At 37.3% G+C, this 22,520-nt stretch overlaps 1 protein-coding gene across 3 annotated transcripts in view; it reads left to right on the top strand.

Moving 5' to 3' along the window:
* Positions 1-12,769: 12,769 nt before the first annotated feature.
* Positions 12,770-22,520, top strand: part of mafa (v-maf avian musculoaponeurotic fibrosarcoma oncogene homolog a (paralog a)) — a 94,242-nt gene continuing 84,491 nt past the window's right edge. For 2 of the 3 annotated variants that reach the window (XM_043265121.1, XM_043265120.1), the window contains exons 1-2: positions 12,770-14,341; positions 19,954-20,011. In XM_043265121.1, the coding sequence (XP_043121056.1) occupies positions 13,368-14,341; positions 19,954-19,981 (1,002 nt within the window). In that variant the 5' untranslated portion in view covers positions 12,770-13,367 and the 3' untranslated portion in view covers positions 19,982-20,011. Of the gene's footprint in view, positions 14,342-14,864; positions 15,998-19,953; positions 20,012-22,520 lie in introns of those variants that run through there. The other variant, XM_043265122.1, reaches the window with a different exon arrangement.

Below are 22,520 nucleotides of genomic sequence, written 5' to 3'. Positions count from 1 at the left end.
TCCTAAGCCCAAACGTAACTATTAACTTTACCTAAAATCAGAAGCAAAACTGTAGATGTTGTAAGAAGCCCATAGGCCTACCCCTCTGATTGGCTGATAGAAACATTGTTCCACGACCAGCAAAGAAGTGGCTGCATTTCACAGTTTTTAAATTGTATTCTTTTTTAACATCTTTTGCCATTTTCCATCTTACCACGTGTCTCCAGCCCATAGCGTGTCAGTGGTGGTATGGCACATGGCCGGGATGCATTTTCAGTCTGTTAATGAGTCTAACAGCTTTCTGGAGTGAGACCAGGACACAACAGGAAAAACCCTGGCTGTCACCACCACTGCCTTCTCTGGCAAGAGCAAAAAGGAAATAAATTCATGTAGCGATTACTTTTCATGGTCCTCAGAAGTACTGTTGCCTCTTTGGGGTTGGGGGGGATGGAGTGGACCGATTGAATCCAAAACATGGCAGGCGTATGCATACTGAGTGAGTTTTATTTAAAAAATCCATATAGGAACATAAATAAAAAGTCAGTTTTGAGTGCTGCAGGGATGACATATTTTGTAGGATTGAATTAGCATTTAGTTATTCCGGTTTCACATTTTTTTATCAAGCGGTTGCTAACAGCTAAATGAGACTACCCAGGTTGTTTGAAACTTTAAAAGTCATCAACCCTGACAGCTAAACTCATCTCCTCACTAGTCTGCTTTTAAATACTGTGTATAATCACATTCTCGCAAACTATTCTAACTCAAACTTTCAGGGAAATTGTCATCGGAATCTTTGTGATGGCGATACTTACAGCACATCTTGTGACTCTAGAATATTCATTTAATGTTTAGTTTTCCATTTTTGGTTAGAGTATTTAGTGTGCAAAGTTTGAATCAGTTTTGTTTTTTCTTTAATAACTCCTAAATACCTGCTCGTTAATAGTTAGTAAGGTAGTTGTTAAGTTTAGGTATTTGGCAGAATTAGGGACGTAGAATGTATAGAATGCAGAATATATACTTTATATATATGTTATAATACTAATCAACAGCACATACATTAATCATAAGTGTTACTGAAAAAACAAGCCTTAATTATAGATTTATATTTGTCCTATTAGGAATTCTCAACTCCGCAATTGACTTTAGATGGTTGCTTACATTGGTTGAAATAGACTATGATTCAAAAAATACTGACATTGAACCTAAACACTAGCTATGCTAGCTTAAGTCCATGTGCCGTTGTGTTAATTTTTTGTGTTGAATTCTAAAGGTTGCTATAAGAGAGTAAGTAGTTGGAAAAACTCCTTTTCTACTTTTTCTACCTTTCTACATTGAAAAGTATGTTATGGGTCCGTGTGTATAGTCACAACTAATCTCTTGCAGATGTATTTCTACATTACATCTGGAATAATTCACAGCAAACTGAATTACATCCAGTGTTTTTCCCCACAGAATGGCTGTGCAGGCCATTAACACATAATTATGTTGTGTAAATATATCTGCATGTACCTAATACAAGCTTTTGGCCGGTGGTTGAACATTCAATCTTTTTTTTTACTTTAGCTTTAACTACTCAATGCAACATTACAGTTTGTTTAATACCAAATGACTTTGTTGTAGTTTTTAACTGGATAAAAAGACTCAAAAGCAGACTACATTCTACACTGGATTTTATTTATTTTCTTATTTAATTATTTCAGGGTCAATCACAGTTAACACAGCAATAACCTTCCCTTCCTCTCTGACATAATGGCACATTTCATTATCGAAGAACAAGTGGAAATGTCTTCACAATTTATTGAGTTAACTATGATAATATGATTTGAACGCTACTCTGGGAGGAGATTGCAGGGGTGACAAGGCCAGCAATCAGAGTTCCCTTGTTTTCGAACAGTCGGGGCTTTTGTCTGTCATGTGTAGGTGTTTTGGACAGGCCCATATGGCTCGGTTCTGTAATTGTGTCCAGGAATGCTGGCTGGTTTACGGTGCATATCTCAGACCACTGGAGATCATTGTTCAAGTTAGCCGGAGGATTTAGGCTCCTTGGCTGCTCCAAAGACGTGCCTGACATTGTGACACTGAAACTTGGTGTCTTAATTTCCTTAACCACACAAGAAAACACACACAGAGACTTTACACTTCACTTATCAGAGTCAGTGGGTTTAAGGACAAAAACTGAGAATTTTTTGTATTATTGTTATTATTATTATTATTATTATTTTAAGAGATTTCTACTTGTGAGTGGGAGAATATGTATATACTCAACGATAAAATGCACCTGTCTTCAATTTTTAAACTCAAAACATGCTCTGCGAATGCATATCAATGTGACATAAATGTGACAAAAAATAAATACATACACGCATAAATGTATATATATATATATATATATATATATATATATATATATATATATATATATATATATGTGTGTGTGTGTGTGTGTGTGTGTGCAGTCATATATATTTGTTATTATTATTATTATTTTGATTGATTGAGTTTTTTTAATTAGGAATTTTAGAAGAAACACCAGCATTTATGTTTTAAAGCTTAACTGAGAATTTCTGACTGATAAAAGTAAAACCTCCATTGAGAAGCTTCATATCATAATAGGTGAAAACTCTGATAAAAGATTATTGCGACACATCGATTTGCAACCAGTTTCAGTTTCTTACTCACAAATATATCACTTATTAAAGTCATTCTTAGAAAACCAAGAAAGTCAGCTTTAAATTATTTAATTTTTTTTAATTATTTTTTTGTATTGAGGCTATATATTATCCATGCTGTAAAACGTTTTCTGAAGCACCTCATTTAAGCACATGTAAAATAATGTGGCACACACTGACATTGGCCCCAGACGACTCCAGGTTCTCAGAAACTTTGACCATTTTAACGGACATCCGCCCACCCGCCCAGACACGAGGTGCATTTTCCTTCTTATCTGATCATGAACACATCCTCCACTAACAGATCACTCAGATCAGTCTTTTTTTCTAATCTTTCTAACCTACTAATTGTCTTGGGCTTTTTTTTCTTCCTTCATTACCAAGTCTTCTTACAAAGGACTAAAAACCACTAAAAAGATTGTCCTGTGCTGAACTGTTGGAAAAAAAATATCACAAATTGGTCGCTTTGTGAGTAAATGATACAAAGCAACCAACTTTAACCAGTTCATGATAACTAATAAAGTTACCTAACATTAACATTTGGTCATTTGTGCCAAGTTTCCTTTAAACGAGCATAGGACACTTGTTTACAGATTTGTTCATTTTTCATATTTCTTTTTTTAAACGTATAACTGAGAATACTGTCTTTCTTTGAAGAATAAACGAGCAAACTATGAGCAAAATATTTTACTCTTTTGCAAGCTGTTATATTCCAATGCTTTTTTTTGTTTTCGGCCTGTTGCGATTCTACACTGTCTCTCTCTGTCACAGTCTCATGGATGCCTTATTGTTTGACATGATGCCTCATTACCGAGCAGAGAATGGTTAAAAAGCCGTGTCTATACTAGACCAACCCAGATAGAGGCCCTTACAGCCCTTCTGTGGCTTCTACTGGGCCCCAGATTACACAAACAGGATTGGCAGATGCAAACATACATTCACTCACCCCAACCAAGATGGACAGATAGATAGAGAACGAACTCAGAGGGAAAGGGTTTGAGCGTACTGCACGAATGCCCACTGCACTAATCTGCTGGAATGTCTGGAGAAGGCCCTTGGGGAAAGCAGATGTTCTCTGGTTCTTCATAGAGAAATGGGGGGAGGGAGATTCCTCATAATGTATGGTGCAGGTGTCCTGAATTTTTAAAATGGGAATTTCCACAGCGAACCACAAGAATTCAGCTGGAGTCCACTTGAATTCACCAGATTCTGCATCGTGGGTGCATTTCTTACACAAAAGGAAATGTGTCGCATTTTGAGTTCACGCCCGTGTTAACAACTGCTACGTTCATTCATTCTGCCATTTTCAATTTTCTTACAGTGTAGTTAAAATATAGGTTTTATCAGTTAACTAGCATGAGTAATACTAGAATATTAGCCATTTATATACATATACACACACACACACACACACACGCACACACATCACATGTAATCACACGCAACAACCAATCAACAACTTTATCGTTTTAAAATTGAAAAATTAATATGATCAAAGGCTAGATCGTTTTTAAACTAATTTATTTCATAAAAAATACAATGTTTTAAAATAACACAACCCTTGAAATGTTCATCTTTAGTTAGCATACAAAAGAAGGCTCTCTCAGTCACTGCTATCGGTAGACAATCTCTGTCCAAATAATGAATGTAATAATTACATGTGGATGAAAACTGTAAATCATTAAATGACCCAACACAGGAGGTTATTTTTAAAGGATGATTCATCACTGTTCTCTTGGGGTGTGCGAGGAAAGGTCAGAGGATGTCTCATTATGTGTGGTGTATGTGTTTATGAGTTGGCATGTCATGTGCGCGCACAAATTTGTGTATTACTGGTGCAAAACATACATATCAAATTGCAATAACTACATTTTAACTTGGTCAACAAACAAACATGCGAGCCCAAACTGACCTTGACAACATTCATTGATTCATTCATTCCAGAATTACTCGACAAGTATAAAACATTTCATGACAGAAACAATACAAAGATACGATGATACAATAACGACTTTCAGAATGCTTTAATATATCTGGCTGGATCGAGAATTATTACAGATGTTTACCTCGACTACAGATGCGCAACTTACTAAACAGGCACCGTGGTGAGAATCTCCTGGAAAGCAAATGAGAAAGCAGACGATTACAAACTGCAGTCATTGCTGGGTAGCAAACAGCTAGTCATCTTTATAGTATTCAGATACACACAATTCCTGCACACAAAACCACTATAAGTTTATCAGTGAAACATATCTGAATTACTGACATTACAGATCCACTTGTGTAGGCATGCCATGACTGAATCAAAGGTGCGCTTTCTTGTGGTAAATGAAAACTGCTCTACTTTGGTCTCCCTAAATATATTTTCATCTAGCATGGCTTTGTCTGCATTTCAGCTGCATGGTGTTTTTCAAACTGATTTCGGAGATATAAATTAATGCAGGGCTACCAAGTCAACACATGCATAGTAGTTTTGTGAAAAATTTGATACTTGCTGAAAAATTCCTCCAATCATAATTCTCCCTTGTGCACTTTTAAAAAAAAAAAAAAGTAATGGCCTCATTTCTAAAGCAAAAACAGAAATAATTGAATGTAAATGCGTTGTAAACCCTTGATCTAAATGGCTGTATTCAGTCCAATGCGACCATTTACATAATAATTCACGCTGAAATTTGTTCCGCGTGAGTGTTTCAAACAGGATAGATTTGATATATCAGAATCTTTTCTTATTTTTGAATCTTAAAAGTGCGATTAAACCGGTTAACTGCGGTCTGCAACCTCTTGACTCCTCTGTGGCCTCAAATGTTTCGTGTCTGTTGATGGTTTTCTCATGGCTGTGTCATATTGATGGTTTACCGCTGCTTGTTTTGCGATGTGTTAAAAGAGCACAAGCTAAGGTCACGGTCACAGCTTTGAATCACGGGGTCAAACTGCTGTTATGTCTAGTCGGTGCGTTTTAACAATCAAAACCTCCCAAAATGGATGCCGATAATAGCATAAAATACCCAGCATAATGCCAGCCCTCTGGTTTTGGCCTCTGCTGCGGTCTCCCAGGTTGCCCGGGCAGTGGATGATAAATGGATTAATGTAATTACTCACAGCACTGCCCACATTCTGGAAGGCGGGTGAAAATTGAGATTCCACAAGGGCCCTTTTGCTTATCTGAGTGTAGGAACATCCGACTTGGCTCCTCTGTAAACTCTAAGGGAAGATCTTTGATTCATAATGGCATGTTTTTGTCACAGGGTGGTCTTACATTTCCAATTTTAACCGGTGTCAAGTGAATTATAGTGGATGTTTAGAGAAGAACTGAGGCTCTGGAAGGATTTTAGGACACCTTTGGGAATAACTCAATAAATGAAACGGTTTTAAACCTTTTCACTTGGAGCATTATAACAATTTATGGTTAACTCGGTTGTAAAACAAGATTCATAGCGTAAGAGGATACGTATGTCTAAATATTCGGGCTTATTTCCACAGTCTAATTAGATTGCTGCCGTGCGTTTCATAGAAAGATATCATCGAGAAAATAAGCTATGAATATAAGCATAAAGACTCTAAGGTAATTAAATGATTTGTAAAGAAGAAAAAGAAAATAGCTATTTTAGCTAATTAATTCTGGTTAAAGTATTAAATTATGGCATCTATTAGATTCTTAAGCTGCATGAAGACTAAATTGCTACAAATCATACAAATAAGCAAATAGTGGAAGAGTGCATTTGTTCCTGAATGCTGAGGAGATAAGTTAATTTTGCGAATAGTCATTTGGCATTAAAAAGCAAAATGTTTTATTTTCTGGAGGGTTGAAACATCTCTTGTGCCTTTCCCTGCTTTTCCAGAGTCTCTTTAACTTACTACAGGTAAGTCATTAAACTCTATTTCATAAAGTTCTCAATATAACATTAATAGATCACCCATCCTTTACGCTCCACCATGTTTCTCCAAACCCCTTTGTGACTTTTGACAAAAAAAAAAACACTTCTGGTTTGGATGACTTGACATGGTACTTCACATGCAATATGCTGCAAAACATGTTTTTACAAAACCAGAGCGGTTCAAGTGACCGCAACTGAGCGGATTTTTTTCTCTGTTTCTGTCATATATGATCATGGAGATAGTCCGTTTGAACATCACATCCTCTTCACTGTGCATGCAAGAATAGTTTCAGGCTCTGTCACGAGTGTCACGTCCTCGCTCACGTACTTGTTTTCCAACTTCCTCTACTAGTTTGTCTCTCTCTCACTTGAAATGATCACATATATGTTCACACAGGTCAACCCACATCACACATATAGGTCAGAACAGAAGCTTTGCAGATTTAGATCACAGAGTTTTAGAAACGGTGTCATTCATAGCCATTCTTGCTTGAGATTTTGATAATTTCTAGTTTTATTTAATACAATTTCAATTGTGCCTTCCACTAATATTGTAACACTCCCGGGGTAAATATGAGTAATAAAAAAAATATATATATATATATATATATATATATATATATATATATATATATATATATATATATATATATATATATATATATATATATAATTTTATAGGTGTCTCTCACATTGTCCCACAGAAATAAAAATAGTGTACGTTAGTGTACAATGGTGTATAGTAATAATTCTATTTAGTGTCCATTTCATTCATTTAACATATTTAATATCGGGGACAACCAAGTTATTTGGCATATAAATTTTTTTTAATGGAACAGTTATTTTCCCTAGTAATTAGTTACTTTAATAATAATGTAACTTAATTATTAAATCAGCTGCTGCTTGTGAGAAGTAACTATTAACTATAACTAATTACTTTTTTAAAGTAACATGCCCTTTTTTAAAGCTGGTGGCCATCAAGAACTAGAGAAAGCATTTATTTCACAATGATACCTCCTCCCCCGTTATCAGTAGTTTTATTTTAATTATAGGGTAGAATTTTTGTTGTTATTGTTTTTGAATGAAATATCAAACAGAATGATAACAATTATTTTTACAGCCGCCTTTGTTCATATATATACCAAGGTATATACTGTATAAATGATGCACTACAGGCGATAATACAAACCCTTTTTATGAGATTAAGTAAGGATTTAAATTTGAGCAATAGATATTGTAAGAGTATTTTTTTATTTGCTTATTATTTTTATGGTTTCGTTATCTCGCTTTTCTAAATCAGTGAGTGGAACCAGAGCACAACCGAACAGCATGAGATTACCTGCAGATTAATCAAAGTCAGTTTGAGCAATGCAGTTAGCCAAATAACGCTTATAGATTTATCTGTCCACTGAACAGTTATTTTGAAGGAAATCAATCTTCGTCTGAAGATCTGAGCTCTGAGCTCTGTTTATTTATGATGAGAAATGAGGTTAAAGTTCAAAGTAAACCTTTCGATCAATGTGAGTTGTAGCTGGTGGAATTTTTTACTGTAAGTCAATTTAGCTACGGACACAACTAAAGTTTAAAAAACTAGAGGTCAGTGACCTTATCCATGTGCCTGTAATGTATAGCCTCATTAGGATAACTTCATAATGTCACACAGTGTCTCACAGACAGAAATGCATGCATCATCATCATCATCATCATCATGTACGATACTCACTGTGGAGCTGTGAAGCGGTATTTTCACATTTGGTCAGCAGTTCATCGTCTACAAGACAACAGGGATGTCTTTTATTTGGTTAGACCTATCTGAAAAAGTTCATTAAAATGATCCGAATGATTCAAATGTTAAAGGAACAACATACTGGTCTCCAAAAAGTTATATATGATACCATGCGGGTTTCAAATCAAAATGTACGCTGTAAAACAATCATCGTGATTTTAAAGGCTACAGTAAAAAACTGGTAAACCAGAATTCACTGCATTGCATTTCAGATTTTGCTTGTGTTTGATGTTTTTTTCTTTGAAATAACTTAACTGGGTTGGTATATTAATAGTATATCAGCTGATGAAATTGCTGTATTTAACTGTACATTTAAACTGTAAAACCTAAAATGTCGTTACCGTATTTTTTACCGTATTTTTTTATCTGCATGCTTTATATGACACTTTTGGAAATTTATCAATAATGAATATTTTTATATTAGTGTACTAATATGTAAATATCGTGTCTTGTGTATTTATGTACCTATGTTTTATTATTATTATTATTTTTATTATTTTGCTAGTGATATTAGTTTCTCTTTTATGCGTTCCACATAAAGATTAAAGAGGACAAAAAGCTCTAATGTGGAAATAAAGTAAATAAATTTGACATTTTATAAATATAGACAAAAGAGAGTGCATATGTGTGAACTGAGCAGGTTCTGTTTGTTCAGGAGTTATTTTTAATACATTTCAAAATATATTCCACCTCGTAACCCAAGTTTTTATTATCATTATACTCACGACAGACAGAGACTGAAGCGCCTCGCTGCCGTGGGCACTAAAAAGGTTATACAAAAGCTTTTCATATTTAAACTTCTCACAGTCTTTCATAACTGCTGAATCAGGTCTATTGATGTAGAACCTTTGACTGGTGCTCCTTTATGTATTCTTTTGTAGCACACTTTTTTTTTTTTTTTAAGTATACCTGCATCTGTTGCATCTTCAAAATATGATTTCATACACGTGAAATATGAAGTTATATAAAGTAATTGAAGTGTCGATGTGAAATCTTTACTGAGCTTACAGCACGGAACATCAGCATATCTTCACTGCATACAATTTAAAACGGTCTACTTATCTCAAAGATGCCTTAAATATGCAGAATGCAGTGAATGCAGGATGACGATTCTGTCCACAAACTACACTGCAGTAAAGCCTCGTGTCATTTGGTATTCGATTGGTGAGCTGTAATTGTAAAAATATCAAAAGGTCCATTAGGTAAACCCTTTAACTCTCTGAAGTCATTAAGATTACAGTATTTTTGACAGTTTGTAGTTCTCGGGGACAAATGGAGACGTATAGCAGCTCTGCATGGTCGTAATCAATGACGCCTTTATTGCTCCGTTCTGATTCTACAGTACTGCTTTAGAGGTGTATGCTAGTGTAGTAACCTGAGAAATACAATGGCAAAAAAATAAATATATATATATACATACATACATACATATACACAAACACACACACACACATACATACAGCAAAACATCTTATCAATGTTATAAATGTTGAGTTCTGCATTTGTGCAGTGCACTAAACGCGTAAAAATCCGACTGGTTATTAACCCAGACTAGAGTTTGGAAAAGACTTGGATTTAACCTAATGGCATGACATGGGTGAGCAGTGACCATAAAAGATAATAAAGCAGCCCATCGGGATACACTAAATCCTTTATCTGTACTCAGAGAAGTGATGCACATGCTCACTGCACACAGAAGCAGATTGTACCATTTTCATCAGACGAACTACTCCTGTAGTGATAGTTTTTTAGACTGACATCGCTGGCTTTCGTACGATTTCACTGTTATACACAATGGAGTTTATTTGGCTCTGTTTTGGATTAACGTGTCAAATGAAGATATACATAAATAAATCTGAACAAAAGCAATATGAGCATTCGTTCACGACCTGCCACACTCGGGCTAATATTCCGGCTCTTTACCCACTTGCTCTTAAATTGAAGCGCTAACTTTATTCATTTTATGAATCTTTTTTTTTTTCCCCTCTTATAAGTGTGGAAAGACTCGATTTTTCTCAATTTCACATGTAACTGTTCCACCCTATCCATCCTATTTTCGAACTGATTGGGCTTTTGTAGACTGCAGTGGAATGACTTTGAGTCAGATACTCTTCTTGAAGTCCTTGATGCTTATCGTTTTTAATTTTCTCACCATATGACATAATTGAGATTACAGTAATTTGACAAATTTTTTTTTTTTTTTTTTTGCATCTGTGGTGGAAGTGTGCGGTAAGCACACAGTGTGGGTGTTTGAAAAGAAGTACAAAATACACTATCCATGCGTAAAGTAAATACAAGCAATGCGGAATTTGAAATGAAATCATTTGAGGTTACACTATATTCATCCGTGCACTTTGCTTCAAAATGCATCTATTTATTTATTTAGAGATTTGCAGAGTGCAGCTGGCTATTTCTGAAATAATAATAATATAAATCAGAAGAAAGTAATATTATTCTGATCGCAATCTGTTATTCTATGTATGTAACATTCTATATGCTCATTGGAATCACTGGACACAATTATTACAGTTTGGTCCGATATCTTGATCTACTTGCTGTATTATATTCATTTGATTGATTGAATTAACACATTCGATTATGCTGTGTCATTCAGCATTTTCACTTTCAATAAAAAAGAATACGTGAAATGACTAAAATCACTAATTAGAACAGAATGCAAAAACTAAAAAGCAAAATGTCATTCTAATATGACGCTGCATTGTTATGAGGCACAATATTTGCCAAACTTGTAAATTCGTGAAAATACGTATTATAATGTAAATAAAGTTGAACAAACTTCGCAACTGCTCCGTCGGAGCGTATGAAGAGCAAATGCAAATACAGTCCACATACACATACAGTAAGAGCTATTGATGTAATCATTCACGGCCAGCGGTCAGAGAGATCATTACACTCGTCTCAGTCCATCCTCTAAAAATACCAAGGATCCAAAGCATGAGATTATAGACTTTGCCAGAAAAGATACTGAGTAAATGATTATAGGCTTTTGTGCAGTGCATGAAACGGTGGGTGCAGAGTCAAGCCTAAGACAAGTCACACGAGTGCAACTCATTCGTGGATTTGAAATTCAGTTTTTTTTTTTTGTTTCTATTCTGCAGAGCGTGGCACTGAGCGGTTCATTTAGATCCTGAAAAGACGAGAATGTAAGAATCGTGCAAATTGAAGATCATTAATTAATCAGACAGGTATATTATGCAAAGCAAAAATGACTTTATAATGTGCTCCCTGCTAAGTGAATACTTGAAGAAAAGGGAAAGAAAAAAAAGTCGCTAAGAAATACTGCCGAAATCGACCCCTGACCTCCAGTAAAAGAGCAATGAATGGAAGAGTAGTTTAATATATGACTAGATGAGGCAGATCTCACAGAGCTGATAAACAGGTTTTATAGCTGTTCTCTTGATCTATGCTTGAATCATTTGGTTGATCACTGAACTACAGTCTAATGTATTTCAAGTCTGATATTAGGGTACAAAATGCGCAATTGTTAACTTAGGATCTATTTTTATTTTTTTTTGCTTTTTCCCCCCCCACCCTTCGACTGTCAATCCTGAAAAGAATATATAGCCTCTCGTAGTACATGAAATCACGCAAATACAGTTGTTTTAGCACAACTACAAATATTATTTTTCTGTGTATTGTTCAAGCCGTGAGGAAATCTATGCCTTTCATTCACATCTACGTAAACGTGAATAGAAAGTTTCGGTTTCCAATAGGTCTGATTAAATTACACGAAGGCTTGGTATATCCCCCACCTCCCCCAACACACACACACACACACACACACATTTGTTGACTTATATTGTATAATAGTGAATGAGTTATAAGTGCTATAAAATAACTACTAAAACAAAACTTAATTTACATTATTTGTACAGTGTCAACAAAATGTCATTTGAAGGGTGAGGGTTTGTCAGATTAAGTTGACTTCTGTAATAATTTTTTTTTACCAAAACTACGTTCTGGTTAAATAAGTACCTACATCCACGCACGCACGCACACACACACACACACACACACACACACACACACACACACACACAATTCTCTTTTTATCCAAGAGGTGGCACTGTTGAGTTTTCAAAAGGCTCTTTTACCCAAGAACGTCCCCGAGTTTAATTATTTGCAAACAATTGTATTAACTCCAATGATTTAATTACCGCTATAACAGCAATAACGTTATGCAATAGCATACTGTTTATGTGTCGTGCGTTACATTTTACATGCTAATTCAGGCGCAACAACCATTTAAGTTAGACGTTTAGCATTTATTTCAGGATTACGCTGAAATATAATTTGTCATCCCACTGCTGTATAATATTAAAAAGTAAAATAAATAAATAAATAAATTAATTAATTATATTAAAATAAACTCCACGGAAACGCGCGCACGTCCAGACGCTCGTGTCACTAAAGTGATAGAACTGAACGTTTTGAAAAAAAAAAAAAAAAGCGAAGGGCTAAAGAGTTAAACGTTCGAAGTCCGTTCGGCTCGTTCCTCCACGGCGTTTCCAAAATGACAGTCAGCTGACGAGAAAAGTTTTGGTTTCCGAACTCGTATGTTAACGAGCTCTGAGATCCAGAGACCCCATTGGCTCGATCCGAACCTTACGTCACGGCGGCTATAAAACTCAGCAATGCTTTTAAACTGTACTGTAGTGTGTCGACTTTAAAAACACTCTCGGCTCGGTCTGTGTCAGCGGCATTTAGCGCGCTTCTTTTACGTTCCACTCACCCGTTTGACCACGATGATGTCTGCTCGCGAGGAGTCACCAAAGTGTTAAATGTTTGAAATCCGAGGCCGCCGAAATTCACTTGTAAAAAGAGGAGAAAGAGATCCGATGCATCTTTGTAATAGACTGTGCCTACGAGAGCTCATAATCTGGAGTTAGGACAAGCAGTGCAAAGTCTTGTGCGGTCCGTATTTTCCTGCAAAGAGTAAAGCATTTAAACATCATCAAGCTGGCTCACTCTCTCCCGACCCAGCCCGCTTTGACAGCTGCTCTTCACCCGCTCTGGAGGACGGTCAGCAGCAAGAGGATGGCATCAGAGCTGGCACTGAGCAGCTCCGACCTGCCCACCAGTCCCCTGGCCATGGAATATGTTAATGACTTCGATCTGATGAAGTTTGAGGTGAAGAAAGAGCCACTGGAGCCCGATCGCAGCATCAGCCAGTGCAGCCGCCTGATCGCCGGGGGCTCCCTGTCTTCCACCCCGATGAGCACGCCCTGCAGCTCGGTTCCCCCTTCCCCAAGCTTCTCGGCGCCCAGTCCCGGCTCCGGGAGCGAGCAGAAGGCGCACCTGGAGGATTTCTACTGGATGACCGGCTATCAGCAGCAGCTCAACCCGGAGGCGTTGGGCTTCAGTCCCGAGGACGCGGTTGAAGCGCTGATCAGCAGCACACATCAGCTCCAGAGCTTCGACGGCTATGCTAGAGGGCAGCAATTCGGCAGCGCGGCCGGCGCGGGAGGCGCCATGGCCGGGGAGGAGATGGGATCCGCCGCCGCGGTGGTGTCCGCAGTCATCGCCGCCGCTGCAGCGCAGAACGGGGCGCCTCACCACCACCACCACCATCACCACCACAGCCACCACCAGCAGCACCAAACCCCAGGGGTCCAGTCCAGCAACAACTCCTCGGCCACCCACCACCAGCACTCCCACATGGATGACCGCTTCTCGGACGAGCAACTCGTTACCATGTCCGTGCGGGAGCTCAACCGGCAGCTGCGCGGCGTCAGCAAAGAGGAGGTGATCCGGCTCAAACAGAAGAGGAGAACCCTCAAAAACAGGGGCTATGCCCAGTCGTGCCGCTACAAGAGGGTCCAGCAGAGGCACGTACTGGAGGGCGAGAAGACACAGCTCATGCAGCAGGTGGACCACCTCAAACAAGAGATCTCCAGACTGGTGCGCGAGCGAGACGCGTACAAAGAGAAGTACGAGAAGCTCGTGAGCAGCGGCTTCCGAGAAAACTCGTCGAGCAGCGACAACAACCCCTCGTCCCCGGAGTTTTTCATGTGAGTTTCATAAAAAAAAAAAGCCTAAAAAAGAAATCAATAAAGTTTTTAAAAGTTTTTTTTTTTGCTTTCAGTTTTGGGGGTTGTTAGATCAAGACTGAATATTTTTAAAGAACTGAAGTCTTGAGTTTTGGAGGCTCGTTGTACAACCGAATTGAATATACGCATTTATATTATTCTCTAAAGCAGTTCATATTTTGACGTGTATGCATACTGATATTTCAATGCGTATGCATATGTGCTCATGATATTGACCTTCATTCACGTTTGCATTTTTTTTTTTTTGCCAAATATTAAAGTTAGCTATTTTTTTTTTACATATATATATATATTTTTTTGCTCTTTTGCCAAAGTCCAAGGATCCCCCACCCCTTCATTATCATCTCATGCCCTCTGCTTGCTGTTTTGTGACTTTACATGAGAAAATATTGACTATATAAAGAGACATGTCATTGAAGTGCCTGCATGCTGGACATGTACGGTCTTTTTCGTTTGTTCTTTATTCCCCTTCTGTTTTTTTAAGTGCTTGAAAATGAACTTCTACTTGGAAGAGAACTTCTGCTCGGCATGGCGTTCATACATTTCTTTCATTTCTCGATCACTTTTTTGGAATACGGACTAAAAAAGTGAAAGGAGCATCATGTCATCACCCTCCCCATGAAAAAGTTGATCCGTGCGGTTGATTCTGTGTTGAGAGCCAACTGGAAGCAGTGTTTTTCGAGGGAGCGAACAAGGACCCGGTTTCTAAAAGGAATTCTCCCTCTGGGACTTAAACAGTGTTGTTGCTAAAAGCGGTTTGTGTATTTAATGTCAAACCTTTGCATTTTGATCATTCTGAAATGAACTGCTTTTCTTTTCTTCTTCTTTTTTTTTTTGTTGCGTCGTATAAGAACAGTTAGAGGTAGCCCATGCCACAGGTTGACATGGAGAAGGTGACTTAGCGTTTAGATGTTGCCTGTTTCTTTTTGCTAGAAGTTTTGGGGAAGGCTCCGAGTTTGCGTACAGCTGGATTTTTATCATGCGTAACTTGAGCTTTTTCGCAGCATGTACTCGCAATGGAAACAACAGTTCGACGGTTGTAGTTCCTGTTGTAGCCTGCCATTTACTGCATTTTAAAACCAAAGTATTAAAGTGGAATTTTAAGTCGACGTGAAAAATCAAGCATTCGAAAAAAAATGTCTGATATAAAATCTGACCTATCTGGAATGAGTTGCACTAAATGTAGCTTGTAGCAAATTATATATAACGTATTGGAATCTATCTAGAACGCTAATTTAAAAGGCACCCGTCATGGCTTTGCTGAAAACTAAAGGATGTAATCTTATTTAGATATATGTCAAGCAGGACTCGATTCTCTATTTCTTTCTTTCTTTCTTTCTTTGTTAATAAATTCATTATTTACATGGCAATAATGTAGTAATCGATATTAAAATGTCTGGACATTGTTTTATGGTCAGGGATTGATACCCTGCTTGTATAAAATCAGGATATACCGTTCATCAATAAATTCTTAAAACTGTTAATTATTTTTTTTTTCCATATATATTTTGCTGTGCAAAATTCTTTTACCCACTAACCATATGTGATGTTCATATATGCTTATCTTCATTTCGTACGATTATGATATGCAATAAAATGCAATTTGGGCCACTTAAAGTCTGCTCTCTCTGGATGTCGTTTGTTAACGTTTTATTTCTTTATTTTTATTAGTTGTCCAAATCTCAATTCTCGTCAGCAGCCTGTTTTTATTGGTCTTATCCGGTGCATGCGTTGCGCAAAACGTGTCGGTCGTCTTAAAAATAGACCGTCTAGCGCAAGATTGAGACTGAAACTATGTAAACAGCATTTGCTCTTATCATATAGTCGTTTGGCTCAAAAGACAACTTGGTTAACACCACACAGTGCTGATTTTCCCAAGATGCATGGCAATTTTACTACAAACACTGTCTCGTGCATCCAGAAGTATTCTCTGGGAAAAAGACTACGGGATCGCAGGGCTATTAGCACGTACCGTTCGATAGAGTTTAAATAATGAATTTTATGGCAGACGGTTCTGGAACATTCCAAAGTTCTCAATGCAGTGGACTTTGCTTCGTGTTTAGAAGGAGGTTATAGCTCCACTGGAGGTGTCATCTTTCTGCGGTAACTCACGAGATGAACTGTGGATTCATTTATGAAAGCTATCCATTTTAAAGGGGCGCAGCTTGCGTGTGCTGTGTTGGAACAGACACAGGACAGCACAGAGCAGCTCTCGAAACTGTTAGGACAGGTCTTGGGTTACAAAAATAAGAGAGTCGTTTAAATGCAAAAGCTGGTTATGTATGCGCCTAAAACATACATGTTTAAAAGAGGTCAGAGCTGTTTGAGAGCAGGTACTAGGGGTTCTCAATTGGTGAGATGTAGGTCTGTTCTGATGGTGCCGCAGATAGCATGGAAAATTCTGCGATGAATCTGAATAATAATAATAATAATAATGGTCTATATATATATATATATATATATATATATATATATATATATATATATATATATATATAATTAATTGCCCACCTAAATTTAGACACATTTACAAATTTGTTTATTTTTTATTAAATATATATTTTAAGTCATCCTTTTCAGTTTGTTACGTTAACAATTTGGATATTGCTGGGCATAAAAAAGCATGCAGCTCTGATTAAGCTACATCAGATAAATCGATTTTTTTAGGACATTTCGCATACCTCTGCACGATAAACAATTTAGGTTAAGCGTTATAATGTTCAATTCTGAGGCAAAATTCGTTAAGAAACACTTAGACTAGTGAATATGTTTTTGGAGGTCAGAGAAAGCATTCACGTCCTGTATATGTGTGCATGAAAAAAAAATATAACAATTCTAAGAAAACACAGGCATACAGAATTGTTTCACACAAAGAAAGGTCCAATCACGGATACATTTAATCTTCATCGGGATTAACAGTTTTTGGTTGGTTTTGAGATTTTTTTCTTTAATTAGTAGTAGTTTTGTGAAGGAGACGGCTTTGTCGTCCTTCTCTCCCGAAACAAGAGCTGTGGAGGAGAGAGCAGGAGATTGGGCGAGAGGATAGCTGGAGAGTTAAAGTGATTTTCCCAGTGATTAATCGCTCAGAAAGGGGCCGACTTTAGCCGTGCAAAAAATTATAAATCATGAATTTGTATAGCTGCAGCTGTGTCCAAACTGGGCTTTTAGCGTGCATGCAAAAACGGCAATTTGTAACACATCTCTCTCTTATGTGCACGCATTTTACAACACTGAATTGGCCGAACCCTAGAATTAAACTGCACTTCAACTTGACATTCTTATCATTCAATCTGCTTTCTTTCGTTTGAAATGTGTTAACGTTACACGCTTAAAACTTGCTTAAAATCCTGACGTTAGAGCCGGCCTGTTATGAACCTCGTGTTTATTTATTACTTCCATCGTTACTTCATAAGGAAGAAAAAAGTACCAGTTAACTGAATCAATGAATGTTGAACTCTTACTGAGCGGGTATAGGTTTTAGTGAAGGTGTATTTCGAGTGTATGTGTATACAGACGGGGTCAGTAAGCGAGATGTACTGTAGGAACACGCACAGTCGTTACAGAGATCTTTACCCTCAGGGGAGACCTTATTCATTTCCTGTGCCAGACCTTAAGTCGAACGCATGTGCACATAGGTGTAACACTCTTCTTATGGATCCACAGGTTTCGTCCATTTTCCCTTCCAGTTAGATAACGACAACAGCTTTGCTCAACACATTCGTCCACAGATTTTGCATCGTTTTGATCGGTTGACTTAATGTAATCACACGGTCGTCAATGCCCATGTATATTGCAGGCTGTACTGAAGCTTTATTAAAATTTAGTGTACGTGTCACGTCGTGTGCGCTAAATATACATAACGTCATGATAGCTAGCTAGATAGCTCGACATATAGATAGATAGATAGATAGATAGATAGATAGATAGATAGATAGATAGATAGATAGATAGATAGATAGATAGATAGATAGGTCAGTTTGGAAGTCTTTTGGCTTGTAAGTGATGCGGCTAAACTTGAGCTTTCGGAAAGATGTGCACACACTTTGAAACTGTGTGTCAGAGTATTGGGGTTTTCCAGCAATGCACAGACGATGATGCACGTACGATACAGAGAGAAAATGAGACATCTTTGCATTAAAAAAGAATTTACTTAGTCTTTTATTTGGCGATGGCAATGCGCAATGAACATCAGTTTATATAAATATCACCTTAATTCAATATAATACATTTGACAGCTCCCTTTTTTTTGAAAAGTGTTGACAAGTGTGTTGATAATTAGTCAGAAACGTGCATGTAGAGAGAGAATATTTCCATTTTCTGGATGATGTGTAAAATCGTCCGTAATCTAATTTCTTAGTTGATAAGGAACATTGCAACACACGTAAATAATCGATATTTATGTTTGCAGTGTATCTAACAAATGTAGCGTCGAGTCTCTGATATGAATACTATGATATTTGTAGCATTCATTAAATTAATAAGGGGTTCATTTGCTTAATTGATTCATTTTATCTACAGCCAGCATTACTGTTGGTGATATTACATCTTATCTACAAGTTTTTCTCAGCTAATTTAGCCATTTAGGCGAGTAAGAAAAAAAAAAAACTGTGAAATTCAGTTCCTCTTCATAATGTATGGCACTCACACGTGGTTCATGCGTTTCTGTGAAACATCTGCGTGTTGGATTACCGTAACATTTTGAAATTTTTTCTTTCATTCACTTTTTTTTTTTCCTCATCCTGTTCCTGGGTAAAGGTTGCAGTTTGTGTGTTTCTTCATCTTTAATGTATTACAGGGTTGACATAGCCTCACAATTTTAGATTATTTAACTTTTTTATGTTTCCTTTCTGTTTTTGAGACGAGCTCCTAAACTCTGTTTTAAATCAAAGTAGTGGAATTTAATAAAATGTTAATGACTATGCATTCACACAACATACACCGAACTGTCACACCTTTGACAAAAAAAAAAAAAAAAACGAGTAGTGTAAAAAATAGGTAATTCTGTGTCTTGAATGAGTTTAAATGTAGACTGCACGGTGGAAAATAACTATTATGTAATTACTATGATAACTATTAGACTACGTGGCATATGTGTACATTGAACCAAATCCAACCCCCCCACCCACACACACACACACACACACACACACACAACATCAATGTTCTCTCCTAAAAAAATTAGGTGTCAATTTCCAGCAGTAATAAAAACAAAATGACATGCTTCATGGAAAAGCTTAGACTGAAAAATAAATATTGAAGAATAAATTGTGTCTTCTGTAATTTCGTTATAGACACACACCTCGGTGGAACCTATTCATCAGAAAAATAGTAAAAATAATATACTGAGTTTTTTTTTTTTTACCAAGTATGACAAATTTGCAGTTTTTATGTCTCTGGCTGTTTATCTCTGACAGTATTACATAATATAATAGTGCTCAATAATATCATTTCAGTTTATAGTGCAATGTCTCTATAAATATCACAATAAAAAGGTCTGACATCATGATAAAGTCACAGTTTCCCCTTAGTTTGTGGTGTACTATGACATATCTTTCTTTCTCTTTCACTGTCAGGTCTTCCAGAAAGTTCCTTCATCTGTGACTGTGAACCTCCGAGCCTGGCCTTGATGAGGTAAAACAATTTCACCTGCATCTCTGACATACAACACAATAAAGGTAATATAAATGCGTACAATAGCTGAGCAGTGTGGAGAAAAAAAGTGCATATATGTAAATAATAAAATGCAATGATCTTTTATATGAATCCCAAAGTGCTTTAATATAAAGTGCACTTTTAATAACATTTAGTACACTTTACAGTGAGGCTGGTGCTTCCTGAAGTTCCGTACAAAATATTTTTTTTTCCCACTTTACACCCAGTGAAAAGCAAGTGTAAATTCACCTTCCCATAGGCCGAGTTCTCAGTGTTGGGGTGATGGATTTCTGAATGCCCAGTTGAAGCGCAATCCATCTTTCTCCAGGCTCAGTGTGTACTCTAGTACATTAGGACTACACCAATGACATCTCAGTGGAGCTCCTCATGCACCTCGCTCTTGGGTAGAGGCTGCTCTCTGAGCTGTCAGAGATTAAGGTGTTCGCGCGGTACATTGCTGATTCATAAAAGTGCATTTAGTGTCCAAGGTTCTCCATATTCACCGTGGCCTGGCCAACCATGATTGATTCAAAGACACTATGACTTCTAGAACAAGACTAAAGGTCAGAGATCTTGTGTCCTCTGTGTTGGGTTAAAATGCATACATATTATCTATAGATAGATAGATAGATAGATATTAGAAAATGGATAATCTGAATGGATGAGTCATATTGAAAAGCTGCTCTACATTGTAATGTGCAGCAGTGCTCAGGTCTTCCTGTCAGTTTTTTTACACACGCATTCAATTAAAAATGACAAAAAAGGCCCAATAAATAAATACATTATTAAACAAAAAAAAGCAGCACATTTGGAATGATTCAATAAACGACACAGTACCAAAGAGTTACATTGTTTCTACTTAGGAATGATTTAGTCATAGTTGTCTTTGCATATTAAGGTGGGATAAGATCAATTATTTGATTAAAACAAAAACTTCACCTTTATATGATTAACAAGGTAAAGAGATCTCCTCGTTGTTCTTGAATCTTTGTCAGGAGGTCCGGTGAAGGTTTACCCTTTAGTTTCCCATCCCCTCGTATCCAATGTCCATTTAGCATGCTTCCTTTCCTCTGTCTCCCTCATACTAATCTGCATAATGAGGATGAGATGTTAATGTCATGCCGCCCTTCCCATAATGCTCTGTGTTCCCGTCCCCATTGTCTTTAAGTAGAGCACAGGATCAGGGCTGGCCAGGCTCCAGCCTCACTTAACTTCGCCAGGGAAAAATGAGACGGAGCTGTCGGAGATGACAAGGACAAATCAGCGTTCAATGAAGTGCTTTAAGTGCTGTTGTTTCCAACAGCCATTGGAGCGGCTGTGAATTAGTTGCCCTTTAAAGGCGGCCGAGGAAATGTGCTGGATAAACACTTAGGAATGACAGGACACGGAGAACACAGGAATGAAAAACATGATGATAGGTGTCCTCCATAAACCTGCTCTGTTATCGCACACAATTGTGGGTTATGAAGGCATCTTAGATTGGATGTTACTCAAACATCGGTCTCGGACCCGTCTTTCTATCTCATTATAATTATAAAGTTTTAGAGGATTTGGACATTTGGTCTGAGACCAGCATAGTTGAATGTCTTTCTGGTAAACGTTGTTTCTGACTTTGCATATATGAGAAAGCACAAGTGGACAATGTGTAGGCTTTTTCATGTAAGCGTTTGAAATAAGAATGATGCTTGTCTTTAGCGGGGGAATTTTGTTTTCCACATGACTCAGCCTCCAGCGTATTGTAGGTGTGGTTTTTCCATAGGTGCATGACAGGGCGTCCAAACTCGTTCCTGGAGTACCACTGTCTTGAAGAAATGTTCTCCAACTTGCCTCAGTACACCTGCCTAAAAGTTTCTAGAATGTCTAGTAAGTAATTAACTGGTTCAGGTGTGTTTAATTGAGGTTACTTGTCTTGAGCAAGACTGGACACCTTTTGTCTATGATAGTGTCTTGTAAACAGTCCTAACTTTAAAAATACAGTTAACATGCACTTTAAAACCATATTGCAGTGATTGCATTTTAAGAATGATATTGAAGCCCCGGTCTCTTTGTTTGGATGTTTAGGGTGGTGTTGTAGTTTGAAGTCCAAATGAGAAAACAGAGACTATGAAAAAATGGTCTCAACACTGGTTTAGGGACTGATAATGATAGCTAGCTGTCAGTGAAATGTAATATGATTTGGACATTCGGTGCAGTTGCTAGTTGAAAAGTATAATTTTTGGGTAATTTTTTGTTGGTGTAAAAGGGAAACTGTTTTGCTGCAAGTTGCGTTATAGTAGGATTTTTCATTTTGTGCGAGTGTGTGTTTTTACGCAAACAACTTCTGTTAACCTACATAAAAAGACGCACACTCTGATGCGGGTTGAAGAAAGTATGCCCCCTGGGCTGCCCTGACTCCTTCATTGCACATGGCAATAGTTCAGACACCAGTGGGGGGACAAAGGACACAGTAACTGCTGAGGTAGGAGAAAACGACCAAATCCCTGAGAGG

Source organism: Puntigrus tetrazona, chromosome 18 (genome assembly GCF_018831695.1).
Source record: "Puntigrus tetrazona isolate hp1 chromosome 18, ASM1883169v1, whole genome shotgun sequence".
Lineage (NCBI taxonomy): Eukaryota > Metazoa > Chordata > Actinopteri > Cypriniformes > Cyprinidae > Puntigrus > Puntigrus tetrazona.
This window is presented reverse-complemented; position numbering and strand designations above follow the sequence as displayed.